The following is a 19,662-nucleotide window of genomic DNA, read 5'->3' on the forward strand; positions in this document are numbered from 1 at the left end:
CGGAAGAACTTTTTTTATTGAAGGGCATATTATTCCTGTATTTTCAAAGATTATAATTATTACTACCTAAACAGCAACATTATTCAAGAATACTTGGACTCCCGCACACGACCTACCGCGCCACCAACCAAAAAATTTCCTGTACTTTTCATACCTACTACATTTTAAATTGACTCGCCGCTCATGGTTGACGCCAGCACAGTTTTACAATAGTAATGCATATACTGAGCTACCCTTTTTCTATCCATTTTGTACAGTAAAAAAAAATTCATTATATTCTGACTGAACCGACTTCTTCAATCCCACCTTAAAATAATCAGACAGGTTTAGCCAACCTACACATAACATTTTTAGTTTACCTAACAAAAAAACCTATTAAGTATGTAAAATAAGGTCAATGTTTACCTACGTACCTACCGTTTTTGTAAACATCAAAACAAAGAATATCTAGTAGCATTGATTTCTTATTTAATACGTTAAAATTAATACACATTTAATAGTTCTGCTGGTAATTATACTAATTAAATTCTAGAGGTCACGCGTGTGGTACACGTCGGACAGAAATTATCATAAATTAAAAAACTTCTTGTACTGTATTAGATTTTATTTTTAATGACTCTGTAGCTCATAGGTTTACGACACAGTTTACGATATGTAAACCTATCTAACGGCTAACCTCTTTCTTTACTATCCTTGACCGGTGAACCCACAGATCACAGAAACTAAAGGGGTGAATCTGAAACTTTTAGTAAATACAAGTTTATTTTCTTTCATCAATTATCAGGTGTTTAAATATCATACTTATAAATAACTAGCTTTCCACCCGCGGCATCGCCCGCGCAATCAAAGAAAAACCCGCATAGTTCCCGTTCCCGTGGGATTTCCGGGATAAAACCTATCCTATGTCCTTTCTCGGATATCAAAATATCTCTATACCAAATTTCATGCAAATTGGTTCAGTAGTTAAGGCGTGATTGAGTAACAGACAGACAGACAGACAGAGTTACTTTCGCATTTATAATATTAGTATAGATTACACAGCTCAACAAAAAAACTTTTTTTTTTGTTGCCCTGGATATTTCTTCAGAATTATATATTTCAAGTAGCCAGTTTGCGAACGTATTCATTAAAATTATTTAATTGGCTCTAGTTTTCTTTTAAATTGATTTTCCATATATTTCAAACTATAGGCAGTTTTAGCCGGCTCTCCACAACACAAGTATCTATTTTATCGGTACTATTCGTCCTCTGCGCAAGTTTTCGCGCATGTATACGCGATAATATGCGCAAAAAACGATTTTTTTGTTTCCACGCATCTCTTCCCGCGTTTTGTTCAGTTATTTGACAATATCGAAGGACGCACGGCGCGCAATTAGGTAAGTTGCTATTGTGATGACTAAGTACATTATTTTATTTTTTTAATTAAAATTCTAATGTACATGTTTTGTCCTTAGAAGTATGAATTCATTGCGAAGAAAATGCAAGTATAGCCCCGATGTGTTTTGCTATATTTGTGGCATTTATGTAACTACAAAACACGCACGAAATACCTATTACAGATTTTGTCAAGGAGGTTTATACCGCATACTTTGGGCTGGTCATTGAAAAACAAGATAAATCATGGGTTCCTCATAAGGTTTGCAAATCTTGTGTTGAGTCCTTACGTTTATGGAAGAAAGGAAAACGCCACGGGTTAGATTTCGGCATCCCTATGACCTGGAGGGAGCCTAAAAATCATTTCGATGATTGCTATTTCTGTGTCATGGATGTTAAAGGCTTCAATCGAAATAAAAAGTGGATATATCCAGACTTACAGTCTACAAAGTGTCCAGTTTTACACAGTGAAAACCTTTCTCGACCTATTTACGCTACAAAAATAGTTCGCATGCCCTCAGAAACCATGTTGTTACCAAACTCCCAGTATTCAATACAATCTACAAGTGGAAGTGAATATAACGGTAGAACATGGGCACCACAGTTGTTTTCTCAAAATGAACTTAGCGATTTAATACGTGATTTAAATTTATCAAAACAAGCATCGGAACTGTTAGCTTCTAGATTAAAAGAAAAGTATTTATTGGCACCTAATGTAACAATTACAGCATACAGGAAAAGGGAACGTGAACTTTTACAATTTTTTTGTGATAATGAACAACTTGTCTACTGTAATAATATCGAAGAACTACTTCAAAATATAGGTTTAAGTGAATACAAATCTACTGATTGGCGACTTTTTATTGATAGCAGCAAAAGGAGTCTAAAATGTGTTTTATTGCACAATGGAAATCGATTTGAATCAATCCCTATTGCCCATTCAACAAAACTTAACGAAGAATATGAGAATATAAAATTAGTTCTGCACAAAATTAATTACTCGGAACATCAATGGTCGGTTTGCGTGGATTTTAAGATGGTGAACTTTTTACTTGGTCAGCAAAGTGGTCACACCAAATACCCTTGCTTTATTTGTTTATGGGATAGCAGAGCTAAGGAGGTTCATTGGGAACAAAATATTTGGCCTTTGAGGGAATATTTAACTGTTGGTGAAGCCAATGTAATAAATGAGCCACTCTTAAGTAGAGAAAAAATAATACTTCCGCCACTACACATTAAATTAGGTTTGATGAGACAGTTCGTCAAGGCATTAGATAAGGAAGGAGAATGTTTTAAATATATATCTAAAACATTTCCTAAGCTAAGCACTGCAAAGTTAAAAGCTGGTATATTTGACGGTCCTCAAATTAGAACATTAATTAAAGACGAAAATTTCACAAAATTTATGTCTGATGTTGAAAGTAAAGCCTGGAAAAGTTTTGTGTTGGTGGTAAAACAATTTTTAGGTAATTATAAAGCAGCAAATTACGAAGAAATTGTGCATGAGATGTTGGGAAGTTTCAAATCTTTAGGAGCAAATATGAGCATAAAGGTCCACAGTCACCTGGATAGATTTCCGGATAATCTGGGAGATTATAGTGAGGAACAGGGAGAACGCTTCCATCAAGATCTAAAAGTGATGGAAGATAGATACCAGGGTAGATGGGACCGTCACATGATGGCAGATTACTGTTGGTCTTTAAAAAGAGATTTTCCTCAAAGAAACCACAGACGAAAAGCTTACAAAAGGTGTTTTTTAGAAATGTAATATAAGTTTTAATTTTTTTCCCTATTTTTTACTTCTATGTTCATTCATTAAAAATATAAAAAAAAAATTAGTAACATTTTATAATAAATAAATGGTATTAAACAAATATACTAAATCTTTCATTCAGCGTTTTGTAGTCTAACATAAAAATTAGCATAAAAAAAAAACTAGAGCCAATCTACAAAAAATATTAACAGTTTTGTAAATGGTAAGCATGGAATTATTCGAAACCACTTTTACATCAAGGGCAACAAAATCACTGTTGACCAGTGTTATCTATGGCAACAAAGTGCAACGTACGAATACAAACATTTTCTGTTCTGTAATTTTCATATCATACAAGAGTCAACAGTTATTAAAGGAAATAGCAATGTTGAATGCAATAAAAAACACATTATTTTAATTATAGGCATTGAACAATAATTAGAATATTATAATTTAAAATTATGCTCAGAGGCCATTGCAGCAAAAAACAAAACAAAACATGTTAGTTTTATTTAAATCAAATAGCAACGTGCCTGTAAAAATTTCCACTATTGTTTTTGGACGTTTTCATATGTAACAAATACTATAGAAGACTATAGGTACCTAGGTATATGGGCATCAGATTTACCAGTAGTCAGAATGTTGCGTCATAAATCATTACTATATGACGGCCATAGCCCATGATATAGCTGAGGATAAAATAAGAATCTAGAGTTGGGTCTAGACTCTATAATAATTTTATAGCTTATTTAAATATATTTACAAATTACAATAGAAGAGAATACCTATAGAAGTTTTTACCTTAGCATGAGTGAAGAGATCGTCAGTATGCCTTTTGAAAGGCAAATAACCGTCAAATCATTCAAATTAACTTCATTAATCATACCTACAGATATATGCACATAGCAGCAATCCATATCTACTACTTATAATATTATAAATGCGAAAGTAACTCTGTCTGTCTGTCTGTTACTCAATCACGCCTTAACTACTGAAGCAATTTGTATGAAATTTGGTATAGAGATATTTTGATACCCGAGAAAGGACATAGGCTACTTTTTATCCCGGGAAATAGGATACCTAGGTTTTATCCCGGCAATCCCACGGGAACGGGAACTATGCGGGTTTTTCTTTGACTGCGCGGGCGAAGCTGCGGGTGGAAAGCTAGTTGTAAATATATGCACATTGCCCATAATTATTATGTGCTCATACTGTTAAAAAATTTTAAAATTTCAATAAAAGTCACGACTTATTATTATGACGATTGACGCGTAATGCAGAGGTCAAATGTTAAGCTGGCAAGCGTCACAAGTGTGAAAATATTGAATTTCTTTTCGTGAGACCACGTGGTTGGAATCACGTGTTGTATAATGTTTAGAGGAAAGATTAATTCATGTGGCGGGAATAATAATAATTATTTTTTTAAGCTATTGCATAGCTTCTATTGCGGGCCTTGAGCGCGGGGACCTAATTGAGAAATTACGTAACGAAAAAACCTCACGCTCCCCACTCCGACGGGCTCGGAGGTGTGGTTTGAAGGCATGCTAATTGCTATGCGTATGCAATAGCTTAACCGCGGCATGCAGTCCCCGACACACGTCTTTTTTATGTATTTTTTTGTACGTATATTCACGTTATAAAGAAAGTAGGGTTACAAATTAAAACAAACTTGTGGATACATCTGTATTAACTTTAAAAATCTATTTAACCAAGATATCATTTTGAAGTTCTACGGATGATAAATCAAAGCTTTCTGTATGGATACTGGGAGACGATAAAATGAAACTTCTCGAGTTCAAAGTGCTGGGATAAATATCAGTTTCACTGTATAAAGAGTATGAGCTGTCGCTCCACTGACAATACGCCTTTATTAACTTTGAATTGCAGTCTGATAATAATCTACCGTCACTCGTAAATGATTCTATCGTCCATGAACTAAATGTAGATGATGTTGTAGAAGACATCACCTCCACGGGCTTGAGCACTGGACTCCCACGATCCATAGAGCTGTTATTATACAGTGTCATAGTCAATCTGCTGTCACTTCGTATATCCAAGCTTGGAGGACTAGACGACGACGATGATTGCGGGTCGAAAGATAAGGATGATAAAATAAACATTCTATCCGTGCTCGACCAAGATATGTAAGCGTTTGTTGGTGGCGATACGTACTGCGACTCCCACGACTCTGTAGTCCACGGAGTTGTTATCATACTCAAAGTATCATCTGTTGTAAGCGAGGACGTTGCCAGGCTGGAATGGCCGGCCACAGATGATGTAGAATTTTGGTTGGTTGACATTTCTGGCGCGCTTTTTGACGTTTGTAACCAAGATGGCGTAGATGAGGTCTCTACATCGAAAAATCTCGCGTAGTTTATAGCTTTCTTGAGGTTGAACAGATTGAAGTCAGATAGCATTGTAGATTCATGCTGTGTGAATCTTCGACATCGCTGTGATGGGATAGCAGTCGGTTGCTATCTCTATGAGCCATCTGTACTCTTGTATAGTGTCGAATACATCCTGCAGTAAATTTAATGGATTCATTTTGGATCTCGAGAGCACCGTTCACTCTGATCCTATTTAGAAGAATATAGCTACCATATTTTTATGAATTTCATAACTTACAGTTTTATTTACTTCATAATTTTGTATTAATTTATTATTTTGCTTTGTTTTTGTTTGTAAGCTCGATTAAGTTTGACGTTTTTTGTGACAAAGACACTAAGATGGTTAGAGGCAAGAAGGTTAGAGGTTTCATACGATCGAGATTGGGAGTCTCTACCAAGGTCTCAGCTACCATGTATCAATCTACTTAGACCAGTGCCGATAATTTTTGAAACAAAAAAAAATCGTAGTAGGATGATGATAAATGAAAAGGAGGAAAATATGATAAAAATGGAAGGAAACATAAATTACGGTCAATCCGAGTTCGGGAAGTGGGAGGGCGGGAGCGACTTCACGCTTATCGCCATAATTATGCATATCACGAATCACGATGTGCTATAATAATTATTGTATTTAAATACTGTGGTGTGCAGGAATTCTTCGCTACCTACGTGCCTACGTATCCGACCTACCTAGGTAAATATTATCCGACTGACATAGGTATTGGATACCTACAATTTGTACCTACCTACCTACCATTAGCTAGAGTTTCTCTGTCTATGCTAGATACAGTTCGATTTAAACTTAATGGCGGTTCGGGAGTTAGGTGCAGGTGCGAGTGGGGTGGGCATAGGCGCATAGGTCCCTTAACGTCCCGCCTATTATCTAAAATTGTTTTCTGCTCATCGGAGAGTACCTACGATGTTCCGAGCCGCCAGTTTGAATCAGTACTGTACCTCGTTAATTAACGTGGATGGCGCAATGATAATATAAACTCGAAATAATTATTGTTCATTACTCTTGTAATTAATGCTAATGATAAAGATATGTATTATTTATAAGTTTATAACAATAATTATTATATAACTAAGTAGTTAGTTATACCACGAGCCTGCTCTTGCTCTCACTCTTATTATGGTAACTGGTAAGGTAAGGTAACTCAGGGGAATACCTAATAACAAAGTACAAAGTAAGTATACGGAATAACAAATGGCTGCAAACCGGATTTTAATTAAATTAGTTCAGTAATCAGTTCAGTAATAAACTAGGTATAACCTAGTTAGGTAATATATTTTTTAAGAATATTTTATTTTAAAAACAACGTATTTTTGTTTAATAATTGTTAGTAGTTAAGTATTATTTTTGTGCATGGTTGTAAATTTTCTTATACCTAAGGGGCTGTCCATTAATCACGTGAGGCTCGAAAGGGGGGGGAGGGGTCCATCAAAACATCACGAAATATCACAAGGGGGAGGGGGGTAAAGTAATATATCACGTGTATTTATTTTTCGACAAGTGCGCGATACTCAACCGAAAAGCGGCGTTACATGTATTTATTTTTAGTCAAACGCGTACAACTTTTTCGCATATCTTTCATTATTTTTATGTCATTCAAAAACAAACTGCAATTTTTCTGTCTACCTCTGAACGTTTATTATAGTACCTAGTCTTTAATTTACTATAATAAAATTAGATGATACCTACTTATACCAGTATTTTTTTATAAATAAAAAATTGATTCTTTGCAGGTACGAAAAAATACACGTGATATATGGGGGAGGGGGGAGGGGTAGTCTTAAACCTCACCATGTATCACCAAGGGGGAGGGGGGGTCAAAAAATACCAAAAAAAACATCACGTGATTAATGGATGGCCCCTAAGGAAGGTAGTCGGTACATAATTAGTTACTTGATAATTTTACGATTTATTGCTTATTATCGCTTTCGCATTTGTGTAATAAGATATGAATTATTGAAAGGACTGGAATTTTCTGGAATACGAAAGTTTATTATCAAGACGTGTTGATTTATATTCGTTGATTAGGTAGATACTACAACTTTACGTCAATCGACTATCAATTGGCCCTTTTAACTGGAATATTGATAGTATATTCTTAAGGGTTCCAGAGGTTTCGTTGTGTTTATTGGACTACTAGCTTTCCGCCCGCGGCTTCGCCCGCGTTTTCAAAGAAAAACCCGCATTGTTCCCGTTCCCGTGGGATTTCCGGGATAAAACCTGTCCTATGTGTGAATCCAAGTTACCCTCTATATGTGTTCTAAGTGTGTGTGTTATGAAACTCAGATATTATTACACAAGAAAGTCAATGAAAAAAAAACTATCATATGATGATAGGTAATATTAAAGCGGGAAAATTCAAACAAGAGCACAATTTCAATAAATTTATTTACACTAATCTAACTAAATTTACAATACATTTTCTCTATCCACATTTTTATCTCTTAACAAATCTATATCCAAGAGGGTTTTCCCCAATTCCCCGGTCCGAAACGCTTTGATCATTAACCGGGCCGCTTCTATGATATCCGGGACCATCCGGGTGCTACCGTCGAAGTCCCGGACAACCCTTATCCGGTTAAATTTCGCACTGCCCGATATTAGTACCTGTAGTATAGAGAAAATTGAATATAATAAATTTCTTTTTATCTATGGTAAGAGGGTTTAAGAATGTATGCGACATTTTTTACAATTTTGATTTTTTTTCATATGTGATATTTTTGTTTGCCAAATTCATCTGGATAAATAATTAATAACAGAGCCACTTTTAAAGTTTTTTCAGCTATTACATATTTTAATTTAATTATGTCTATCAAGTAATAAAATACGGTTAAAATGTATGTAAAAAATCAAATGTAACTAACTACTCGATTCTGGACCGCTCATAATATTTAAACATATTATAAACAGTAAAACTCAAAGGACTGTAAATACAGTTCTGAGAGATGTTTTATTTTTTCTTAAGCGACTTCTTAATTACTTATTATATTAACTATCTTACATCATTTAATATAATAAACTATTAAGCTAACTGAGTACCTATTAAAAATGTACTTTTAAAACACTAACAATGAAGATGACGCATCGCTTCACGTAAAATGCTTAAAATATTCATTTATTATTATACATAAATAATATTAAAAAACAATACTCATTTTGAGTGATTTTGTAAACAATTGAATGGGGGCATAACTGAAATTGTTTCAAATAGGTCATGAACCCCATGACTTTAGTAACCTATAAAATTTTTACACCACGTGACCATCCCAATACATAATATATTGAAAGTGAACATTATTTACATTTAAGATCGCGCCGGGTCAATCGTGTAAAAAAATAAAACAAATAAGAAAATACACAATAAAAAGTGTCCTTTGCAATATGCAAAGGACACTTTTTTATAAAATCTGAAATCTGTAAAAATTTTGAAAATGAAATACAAAAAATTAGCGGGAAATATTATCCAATATCCATTAGACAGGATAAAAAAGGAAGAAAAGAATAGCTCTGACCTTAATATCATATCCATTTTTGAGATTTTTTGAAGATGGTAAAGAATTTGCAAAAAATAATTGGTACTTTTGCAATTCTTTTAAACAAGAAAAGTCAACACAAAATAATTAAAATAAACATATTATATGTAAATAAATATAGTTGAAGTTTGCAATGTCTAAACAACCTTTCATACGCCATTATTTATTCAAATAAATTGTCCAAAGCTTGAATCGTGACTATTAAAAACACAACATATAGTTGTTTAGGAGGCGTTAAAAAATAAAGATACAAATATGAAGGTTCTTTGTTCACCCACACGTTTGTGTTTTTTAACCCACACCTTCGAGTACAACAGATCACTGCTAAGTGATAAAGCCGCCTTATCTATACTGTGTAAAAAATTGTAACAAAAATTTTCTTTATGTATACTTAAGGAAAATTTTTGTTACAATTTTTTGAATTACATACAATTGTTTGAATATATTCAAGAATTAAATTAATTAATAAAATAAATAAGAGTATATTAAGAAAGACATTAAAATTACTTTATTAATATCATCGCACGGTTCCTCCAGCCCCATGTAGTCCACATATTTGAACTTCCCATGGCTGTTGAGCCAGAACAGCAAATAATCGGCTATCATCTCCTCGCCCACCAAGTGGTCCTGCAGTGACGCGCAGAGAGCAAGCTTTAGACCCATCTCTATGTTGGTTACCGAAGGTTCTAGAATACCTGTGGAAGTATTAATTAGTAACTAGCTGATGATCAAAGCAACATCATCATTTAGAGGTATAAAAATTAGATAATAACTGATTCTCAGACGTAAAATAAAATAAAAAATAGTAAGTATAAGTTTTATATATTAAAAAAATGTTTGAACATTGTTAATACCAGGTTTTGCACACATAGGAACTGCATGATTTATTTTAACTATTAGTTTGAAAGCAAAGCACATTTTGATATTTTTGTTACATGCTATATTTTTTTATGTGATAATAATATGTTTGAATCCTACTAAGTTACTAACATTATAAATGCGAAAGTTTGTGTATATGTATGTTTGTTACTCTTTCACGCAAATACTACTGAACCGATTACAATTAAATTTAGCACACATATAGAGGAGATATTATCCCAGAAATCCCACAGGTACAAGAACTATGCGTTTTTTTCTTTGAAAACGCTGGCAAAGCCGCAGGTGGAAAGCTAGTAATTAAATAATTTTACCAGGTGTATCAAACATAAAGATCGTTGGGTTGCTATTAATCCTCATCTTGGTATGCAGGCTCCTTGTGACTCCCGCTACAGCACCCACAGGGAGAACATGTTTCTGGTGTGTGTTCCTACTGCGGAGCATGTTAATTAGTGACGATTTACCAACATTGGGAACACCGATGATCATCACATTGTAATCTGACTCTTCTGAGCGATTGTATCTAAAATTTTAAAGATTTGATAAGCTAAGAGGCACAATAAATAAAAACAATTTTGTGCTTATTAAAAAATTGTTCATTTTTTGTAGAAAGATCTTATACTGCTTAATTTAGAAACAAAGAATTTATATGAGGCACAAAAAATTATTTCTTTTTAATTTTTTATTGCATATTTTTTAGTTTCAAATTAGTTAAAACATGGAAATGGCATTATTATAAGTAAAATTATTTAGTCACCTGTTTGAATTCTTTATCAGATCTATCATTAAGGGTATTAATGACTTGAGACCTCTGCAAAACTGATCTTTACAATTTGTAAATACTATATTTCTGACACCTTCTTCTGCCACTAGCTGGTCCTTAACTTTCGGTATAAGCGAATGAATACTTAAGTCTCTCTTATTCAGAACTAATATATGAGGCTTTGCACCTGTTACTGTACTCGTAAAGATTGGATTCCGTCCAGAAAACGGTATTCTGGCATCGTGAACTTCTATCACACAGTCGACTGATTTCAAAGTTCGTTGTATTTGCTTCAGACCTTTGTTCATGTGCCCCGGAAACCATCGAAGCAAGTCTTTGCTTACATATGGAAATTTCTTACGAAATGTATAAGCCGCCGCATCAAATTTTGTAGCCATCCTTGTTGTGTTTTGATTTTGAGGTTATGCTGTTTTCGTTTCACTCACGTAGATAAGTTAATCATTTCTTGATGCTAATGAGCTAGGTTTTATTTGTTTAAAAAAAAATATAACATTCAACAAATATCTTATTTTTACATAAATATTTATTGAACTTAGGTATTAAATACCTATAGGTATCTAGGTACTTGTAAAAAATTCAAAACATGTCAAATACTGGCGTCTGTCAATTGTCATCTGTCAATATGGATATGGTTAATGGAACGGAAAACTTTGTGAAAACCATACAACTACAGGGTAGAACTCACAGTAAAACTTTTATATTATGTATTCAGTCTATAAAATATATATATTGAATTGAATGAAGTTATATCGATAGGTACTGAGATAATAGGTAAATAATAATATATAGGTACATCACAAAAAATAGCATTAATACTTATTAAATGACGATTAAGTTGCTTGGGTTTCTTCATACCTACTGTAATAAAAATTCATTAATGATTGAACATAAGTGTATTCTTTTAATGATACAAAGAATCGATATAATTATTTAGGTTAGTTTAGTGGTTTAATTTATGAGGATAATATGTAAACTCAGGTGTTTTATCTACAATAGATAAAATCTCTTCTTTGAAAATTGGACTGCCTTCACTCAATGATATTGATTCATCTACATGTTGATCTGTTACACTAATTTCATCATTTTTAAATGCTCTTAATTCTGGTGATGTTCTTATTTTGTTTTGAGCTTTATACTTCTCTCTGAGATAATTATTGTAGTTCTCAAGTCCTGGACTACACTCATCATCATTATCAGCTGGTATAATATGCTGTGATATGTAATCAAATATTTCTCGGGCTACATCTGATTCATCACTTTCGATACCATGATCAATAGTTGGCTGCGCGTTATTATTATTATTTTCATTCATCATTATATGAGATACGAAAGTTTGACCCGTCTCAAAATTCGTATCCATTTGTTCATTCTCTGACATGGAGTTTAATAGTGGAGGGGAAATATTACTGTGTTCATCTAAATCTATACATTTATCACTTTCAACATTCAATTCGGGTTGAGTAGGAGAAGCACCAATTTTCAAAAGCTTCTTCGTATTGTCAATAATATTAGGATTTTTAACGTTTGATTCGGATCGCAATACGGTTTTAGATTGCACGGCTTTTTTGAATGCTAAAGTCAGCCGTTGAGAAGTTATCATTTTAGTATGGTTATTTAAATGTTTACCTTGTTTAGATTTAACATTTTTAGTAGGATTTTCATCTTGATGACGACATTTTCTTCTAATTTCGTCTAAATTTTTACGCGTTCTTAGTCTTTTGCGTTTGTAACCATGATAGAGGGTTTCCATGTTAAAATTTTTTAAATTAACTAGGTAGGTACACAATTTTTAAAAACACTAAATGCTAATATTCAGTTTTGGCTGATGGATATAAAAACAATAGGTACCTAATTGACTTTTCAAAAGAAATTCACAATTTACAAACAGTAATTGCTCCGAATACAGAACAGTAAAAACACAAGTAAAAACAAAATAAAAAAAAAAATAGGCAAAAGAAAATTGTCTAAACATCCCAATTGAATGTCAATAATTAATACGTGGTTTAATTATGTAATTAATGTTAATTATTGTTTTGAAAGTTCCTGCTTAAAAATATTGAAATCGGATTTATTATTAATAAAAAATAATTAAATTAACACTATTGTCAATAAAAAGAGAAACATCATAATGGCCGTGTGATGGCCGATGTACATTGTACGAAATAAAAAAAAATTAAAACAATGTCATATCGCTTCTAAGTTCTTTAGAGTTGTAAACAAATATAATTAGTTAATTACCTATTTCTTCCTAGATACTGTGTAAAAAATAATAAAAAAATGTCTAGATTAATGTTAGAGCCAGATTTAATAGCAGCAGGCGAAAACATTTTACCCGATTTAAATAACGATTTAGTTTTAGCGAAGAATTTTTTAAAGCAACAAAGTGCAGCCACTGCTGATTCCTTGTAAGTAAAAACACAAAATGAAAATGTGCCTAGCATAACATAATAATATAGAACTCGGGAATAGTTTTAGGTATTCTTACAAATTATAGAATATTAAACACTGTTACAGGATACCATTTATTTAATACTAACTAATATAATTATTACGAAAGTAACTATCTACAGTCACTTCTTTACGCTTATACCAAAGCTGAAGCCGCGGGCGGAAAGCTAGTTTCCCTCGTCGATTATTATTATCGATAAACAAAACAAATATTTTGAATCAGTAAATCCTACCTCCCTCACTCTACATAGGTACGATCATCTTGTGGACATCGTACAAAAGATTTTGACCCAAAAGCCGCCAGATGTCGTCGACAATTTTGAACAGTACTCCTGGGAGGTCAAACATGAGAAGTTTCGACCGAATTTTGATCTTCTCAATGATGTTTATCTGTCGCCTCCACAGCTGGCGCTTGTGCGGAGAATGGAGGAAATGTTTAGGGTAAGAGGGTTTATAGGACAAGAGGTTGTTTAGTTACTTATTACTAATTAGCCGTGCCCCGCGGTTTTACCCGCATTGCTCCGCTCCTATTATTCTTAGCGTGATGATATATAGCCTATAGCCTTCCTCGATGGGCTATCGAACACTGAAATAATTTTTCAAATCGGACCAGTAGTTCCTGAGATTAGCGCGTTCACACAAACAAATAAACGAACTCATCAGCTTTATAATATTAGTACCTATAGATTAAACTGTTTGGCAGTTTCCAAACGAAAGCTTTGCGAATAACGAATTGCGAATTGCGATAGTAACGATTAACAAACGTTTTTCTCAAAATTTATTGTGGCTGAAACTTAAATGTAGCGTAAAAAAATGCCTTTTCGAAAAATTTAAGAAATGCGCATGTGTTAGGCGAGTCAATTAATATAAAGGATCAATGCCGCTACAACAGACAAAGTAAAATTTTATTTTTATGATCCCTTATACAACCAAGAAAACATCATACTTAGCTGCTTAGCTGTATGTTTTCGAATGCACTTTGCTTTCGTTTACAATTATTTCAATACATATAACATGATTGGCAGTTGGTAGCGAGCAAGTCGCAGAAAATGGAAGAGCTTGGAGAAGAGGAGCAGGAACTTGACTTGGAAGAAGAAGATTCTAAGCCCAGAATAGCGGATCTCATCGATCATAATTATTACTTTAGACAGGTTGGTTTTACAAACATTTGCCTGTGAGCTTATTAATTTAAACTAACGTTAAATAATGCCTACTAAACACCAGCAATATTAATTTTTAAAAGGGCAATAAACCACCCTCTCACTCTATCGAAAATTACATCTCGCTTGTTCGTTTATACGAATCGGGCAATTACCCGACTTTAAAAACACCGTAGCCTTTGCATACATTTTTTTTACATATTCCAGTGACGAAATTGAACCCTTCCATTCTCGTATAGTCATTAACAATTTCTTCGTCGGTAATTTTTACCATTTTACTTACGTAACAACATCGCATCATATTTACTAATTTGTGCCATAATACAGGGAGGTTACGGTCTTCCGGACAGTGAGTGTTATGCGGTCTATATAGCTCTCAACATGTTGGCTATCAAAGAACCAGTAGCTACAGTCAGGTAACTATTTCTGACTTCTATACATATCTAATATCCTACTAATAACGTGAAATACTGCTGTAAAGGTGAAAATTTGTGAGGGTAGATGGATGGACTTGGATATTTTTAATATTTCACATAAATACTGAAAATTATGTTCTTTACATGAGAAGAGACTTTAAAAGAAGGTATTGTTTTAATTTTAAAGCCAGCATTTTAAGAGTTTACATAGAACTACCGGCTTTGAAAGGAAAGATGAGATGGGAAATAAAAGCGGACAGATATAAATTACTTTTTCAGGTTTTTCGGCAAAATATATGGCACCAAAGCGAATTACTACGTCGCCGAAACGGATCTGACGATCGAAGAGTTGGATAGACGAATTCGGGTTATTTGAATTATTATTACCTACTAACTGTTATTTACTCTTGTCATAAAGGCTCTAGCTACTTATCAACATGTGAAAATAGGTTCAGCAGTTTTTGAAGTATAAAGCGTAGGTAGGATAGTTAAAGCCCATTTGGCTCCTTTCATGCGCGTTAGTTTTGGCAAGAAAAATATTAAAATTCATCAAAATTGGTAGAGCTACAAAAATTGTGCTCATTTTTCTGAAGCTTTAGATGAGCCGTTCAATTAAATGTCGTCCTACCAACATCGCCGAAACATCGCATAAACAAATGTTCATTTAGAACTATTAAGCTACTTTCTAGTAAATTATATAAAACTTGTACTTGTTGGTAAGACAGGACTCAATCGTATGATATTACAGGAGTTTGAAATGAAAGACATGCCCGGGGAAGGAGAGGGTATGGATGAGGATCGGGTGCAGGAAACAGAAGAGCAGAAAGAGATAAGTAAGTCAATCAAACCTATTATACGACGTAAAGAGATTTTCTTTTCATCAGCAACTAGGAACAGCGTAAAAGGAAAGAAAAATGGGATTATCCAAGTTTGAGTCTTTTATTTTATCAGTATAGTAAAGTGTAGCTAGTAAGGTTGGAAGGTTCTAATCCGCTGTGTAGCTTATCCATAAAATATGTACCTAATCATGTATACAGTGTCCGGAAAAAGACAAACTTAAATTAAAATATATAAATGGACTAATCGCCTCAAATATACCACATTCACTCGTATGTGTTAAGTTCTTGGCTGTATTTCAAAGTTCTTTTTTTATTAAACTGCTCATAATTTATGGCGTGACTAGTGGGTGAAGGTGAAGCCCGGGAGGAAAAGCCCAAAGAGCCAGTGCCTCCTAAATTACCACCCATACCAGTGTCCACGTGGCAACCTCCACCCCCTATACCCGTGGAGAGACCCGGGCAAGGGGTTAATAAAAAGGTAAAGTTGAGGAAAATGATGATTTGTATAATAATTTGGGAAAAAAGTTGGGTTTTGGTTTACTCTACCGTGAATAAAACGGATTTGGAAGAAATTTATAAAACTTCTGCCAATCTATATTATATGTTAATTGTTAATGATGTTACGTATGTTTAACGTACTGTTAAAATTGTTTTTTTTTGCCTTAGTGAAAACAAAATATGAAACATCAGCGTCAGTTTTGTTTTACTTATAATCTTTTTCGTATTTCTGATAAAATCTTAACTGTCCAGCAGTGGCATTTGTGTCAATACCAGTAGGCTGTATGGCATTAGTACCTATTAAGTTTTATATGTACTTTTACCAACCAATCACTATAGACCTGGATTACAGGTATACTGGGTGTGCAACTCCCCCGGAGAGCCATGGGTGTGTCTCCCGGATGTAACGCCGGACCAGATACGAGTAGCTCGTCTTAGCGTGAGGTGTATGACGGGGGATTTGGATTCAGAGGTAAGTTTTATGGCGTAGAAGATTGCTGGTTGTGACTTTAGGAGTTGTATCATGAGATAACAATTTTTGTCATTATGCCATATTTTTGAACACTGCAAGGACACAATACTTAATTCGCCTTCTGACCGAGAGCAGTATACAATAGGTAGGTACATATACATTTATAAATTTGAAAATACCTACGAAGACATGATAATATTTTGACGCATTAATCACCAGCTAAGAAAGCAATGTATCCTCGGTTTGGTTCTACGTTAGTTTTATAAACTACGTCACCTCAATCGTTTCGACAATAAATCATATTCTTGCAGTAGCATTTTCATTTAATTTGAACCAGAACTTCTTACCTTTCATACCAGAACATCAATAAAATAAAGTACTCCATAACAAACCTTAGGTCCAAACGTTCCCTCCCTTCGAAGGCACAGAGCGCAATTACCTGCGCGCGCAGATTGCTCGCATACAAGCGGGGACTGCGATATCGCCACAGGGCTTCTACACCTTCGGCTCGGGGGAGGAGGAGGAGGACATCGATCTGGAGGAGGGAGCTGGTAATATTAGATACCAGATACTAGCTCATAAACAGAACAGATACTACCTTAGAAAATAATCTTATTAGGCGAAGCCTATAACGCCGTTTAAAAGTTTTTGAAAATATTTAGAATTGACTATAATACCATAATGACAGCAATCGGAAGATACAAATTCCACGGGTAAACGAACACTCACTCTTCAGGAGACCTGGCGTTCAACCCAAACCCCTTTTACCAAGGCCATACCCTAAAAGACTTGCTTGACTCAAATCTCACTTACTGGGTCCACCACGGGAGACATATCTTGAACCAAGGAAGGACTATTTGGTGGAACCCTAATGCGGATATGGTTAGTTAGAAGTTTATATCATGATATTTCTTGAGTCATGAGATATCAAACTCATGAGTTTATGTGTTAGCGTCAATAGTAAATATTTTTTAGCTTAATAATAACTAATTGACTCCTCTTTTTAAGAAAAAACGTATCTCATCCCTCAACTCTCAGATCTTTCTTTCGTTAAACAGATAAATTTGACTAACAGGAAATATTAAAGTAATGTGGGTATCTCTATTCATTGCTGCAAGACTATACAATTTTGATTTTCCTAGAGTTTAGATTTTCTCTATCCATGTCATCACATCAGTATGCATCTTTTTATGTGATTAAATTAACTTTTCCCTCAAATTTTCTCACCGCTAAATCCCTTCAGGACGAAGGCATAGAGGAAGAGGACGAAGGCCCACCCCCCATGGAACCAGAAACGGGTCCTCCTCTATTCACAGCCCTTTCGGAGGACGCCCACTTAGAGGGTCTGCCCGCGTGGCGAACACGGTCTAGTACCATGCTCACCCCGGATAGGGCCCTGGTGACGATATGTAGTGATGTGTGGCCCGGGGCTGTGGCTTATGCTACTACGGGGAAGTTAGTTTATCTGTTATTACATCTTACGTAATACGTTGTGTATAAATTGTTCGTAAACTTGTATTAAACTATAATTGTTTGTAAAGTGTTTAATTGTATGGAACATAGGATTAGGAAATAGTAAATGTTATCGGTGGTAATAGAAATAGTATAATAATATTATCGGTGCTTGTATGAAGTAAAACTTGAGTCTAAACTTAGATATACGGAGTTGTTTGTAAAAGTGTATACTTGTATCAAGTACAGTTACAAACTTAATTGTTGTGTAATAATTATAAAATTCATTCAAATTAGAATGATGAATTCTAAATGTTAGATATGTGGTAGGAAATCTGAATGCATGTACGTCGGCTGGGGCCTCAAATGCCAGCCACCAAACTTCTCCCCGCTGCAACTCGCGAGGCCCCAGGACGAGTACCCCGTGGGGCCCGAGGTCATGGAGATGGCGGACCCTACGTTTGCTGATGAGGAGGTGCAATTTACTAACAATTATTTTTAATCTTTATTAATCTTTATTTTTTAGAAGATTTTTTTACTAAGAGTTGTATTAGGTACTAAGTTTTGACCGCAGCTTCACTCGCTTTCGAATTATAGATGTAAATGATGTAAAACTTTAAGACCATCAAATATTTCATTAAAATCGAACGACAGGAAATACATACTTACTAGAAAAGTAAGAGTTGCAAAGTTTAACCGACTTCAAAAAAAGCTTGCCGCTATTCGATATTATTTCATATTTAAATTTAATTTCCATATTTAAATAGTCCATTATCATGCTCAATATTCACCCATATAACTAACAATTATAAGAAAAATCCAAAATAAATTTCTAATCTTCTGCAGGCATACCGTATCGCGCATCTACCTCCCCCTCCCCCGCCGGAACTTCCCGGGGAGGAGGGAGCCTTCGGGGAGGAAGAGGAGGAAGAAGATGAAGAATAAAGTGTTGTTTGTTATTTTAATTTTAAATAAATGGTTCATTTTTGTTTGATTTGGTTGTTTTATTTGGGGAGATGGGGATAAGTAATGTACAGATTTGAATAAGGTTTCAGAAGGCAAGAAAATATTTAAGCAGCATGGTTTGGGACGTTCCTAAAGTCACTCAACTTAGAAACGGGCCGTTTATCTTGTAGATAGGGAGGCGAGGTAGCTAAATGGCGTAATTAAACGGCGCCGTCGAGACTTATCAAAATCGATAGATAAAATAATTTCGAAAAGAAAAGCTTCTATGGTAAAAACCATTTTAGCGGTGGGTTTGGCGTGTACGGATTTTCAAAAATGTAAAAAAAAATAGTTACTTGGGCATTCTCGAGCGCGTCAGATATTCATACTACGTATGCCCCAAGTGCCTCTGATAACAACGGTATACTAATCTGCCGGTTTGCGTGGTGGGGCTAGGCATATTAATTCGTCAAAAATGCACAAAAAAAAATTTTACTCGTGCGCGTCAGATTTTCGGAAGGGGTGTTAAGTAGGCCCCAAGGAAGCTCCCCTTAAAAAAACTGACGATTTCGGCGTGACGATAAGTTACGATGAATTTTTGAAAATGCAGAAAAAAAAAGTCCTTTTGAAATACTCGAGCGCGTCAGATTTTCATAGGGGAGGTTTATCTCGGTATCCTGAAAGCAGATTTTCTTAATCTGACAAAAACGTT

The 19,662-nt window shown here is 34.5% G+C and overlaps 3 protein-coding genes across 4 annotated transcripts in view; 1 reads left to right on the top strand and 2 right to left on the bottom strand.

The window, feature by feature from the left end:
- Window positions 1-11,284, bottom strand: part of LOC123699978 (mitochondrial GTPase 1) — a 14,308-nt gene extending 3,024 nt beyond the window's left edge. The window contains exons 1-4 of one of the 2 annotated variants that reach the window (XM_045647038.1): window positions 10,694-11,284; window positions 10,251-10,459; window positions 9,568-9,755; window positions 7,917-8,134 (exon numbers count right to left, since the gene is read on the bottom strand). In XM_045647038.1, the coding sequence (XP_045502994.1) occupies window positions 7,937-8,134; window positions 9,568-9,755; window positions 10,251-10,459; window positions 10,694-11,097 (999 nt within the window). In that variant the 5' untranslated portion in view covers window positions 11,098-11,284 and the 3' untranslated portion in view covers window positions 7,917-7,936. Of the gene's footprint in view, window positions 1-7,898; window positions 8,135-9,567; window positions 9,756-10,250; window positions 10,460-10,693 lie in introns of those variants that run through there. The other variant, XM_045647037.1, reaches the window with a different exon arrangement.
- LOC123699979 (mucin-5AC-like) lies at window positions 4,826-5,800 on the bottom strand. The gene has a single exon (XM_045647039.1). It carries the CDS (start codon window positions 5,542-5,544, stop codon window positions 4,828-4,830), a length of 717 nt encoding a protein of 238 aa, XP_045502995.1. The 5' UTR covers window positions 5,545-5,800; the 3' UTR covers window positions 4,826-4,827.
- A 1,533-nt stretch (window positions 11,285-12,817) lies between the features above and the next one.
- LOC123699689 (radial spoke head protein 6 homolog A) lies at window positions 12,818-18,950 on the top strand. Its single transcript, XM_045646699.1, has 13 exons — window positions 12,818-13,125; window positions 13,420-13,609; window positions 14,194-14,319; window positions 14,656-14,744; window positions 15,024-15,111; window positions 15,493-15,577; window positions 15,928-16,061; window positions 16,434-16,553; window positions 16,951-17,104; window positions 17,290-17,435; window positions 17,797-18,008; window positions 18,336-18,480; window positions 18,852-18,950. Exons 1-13 carry the CDS (start codon window positions 12,998-13,000, stop codon window positions 18,948-18,950), a joined length of 1,716 nt encoding a protein of 571 aa, XP_045502655.1. The 5' UTR covers window positions 12,818-12,997.
- Window positions 18,951-19,662: the final 712 nt, after the last annotated feature.

This window comes from Colias croceus, chromosome 18 (genome assembly GCF_905220415.1).
Source record: "Colias croceus chromosome 18, ilColCroc2.1".
In the NCBI taxonomy this organism is placed as follows: Eukaryota; Metazoa; Arthropoda; class Insecta; order Lepidoptera; family Pieridae; genus Colias; species Colias croceus.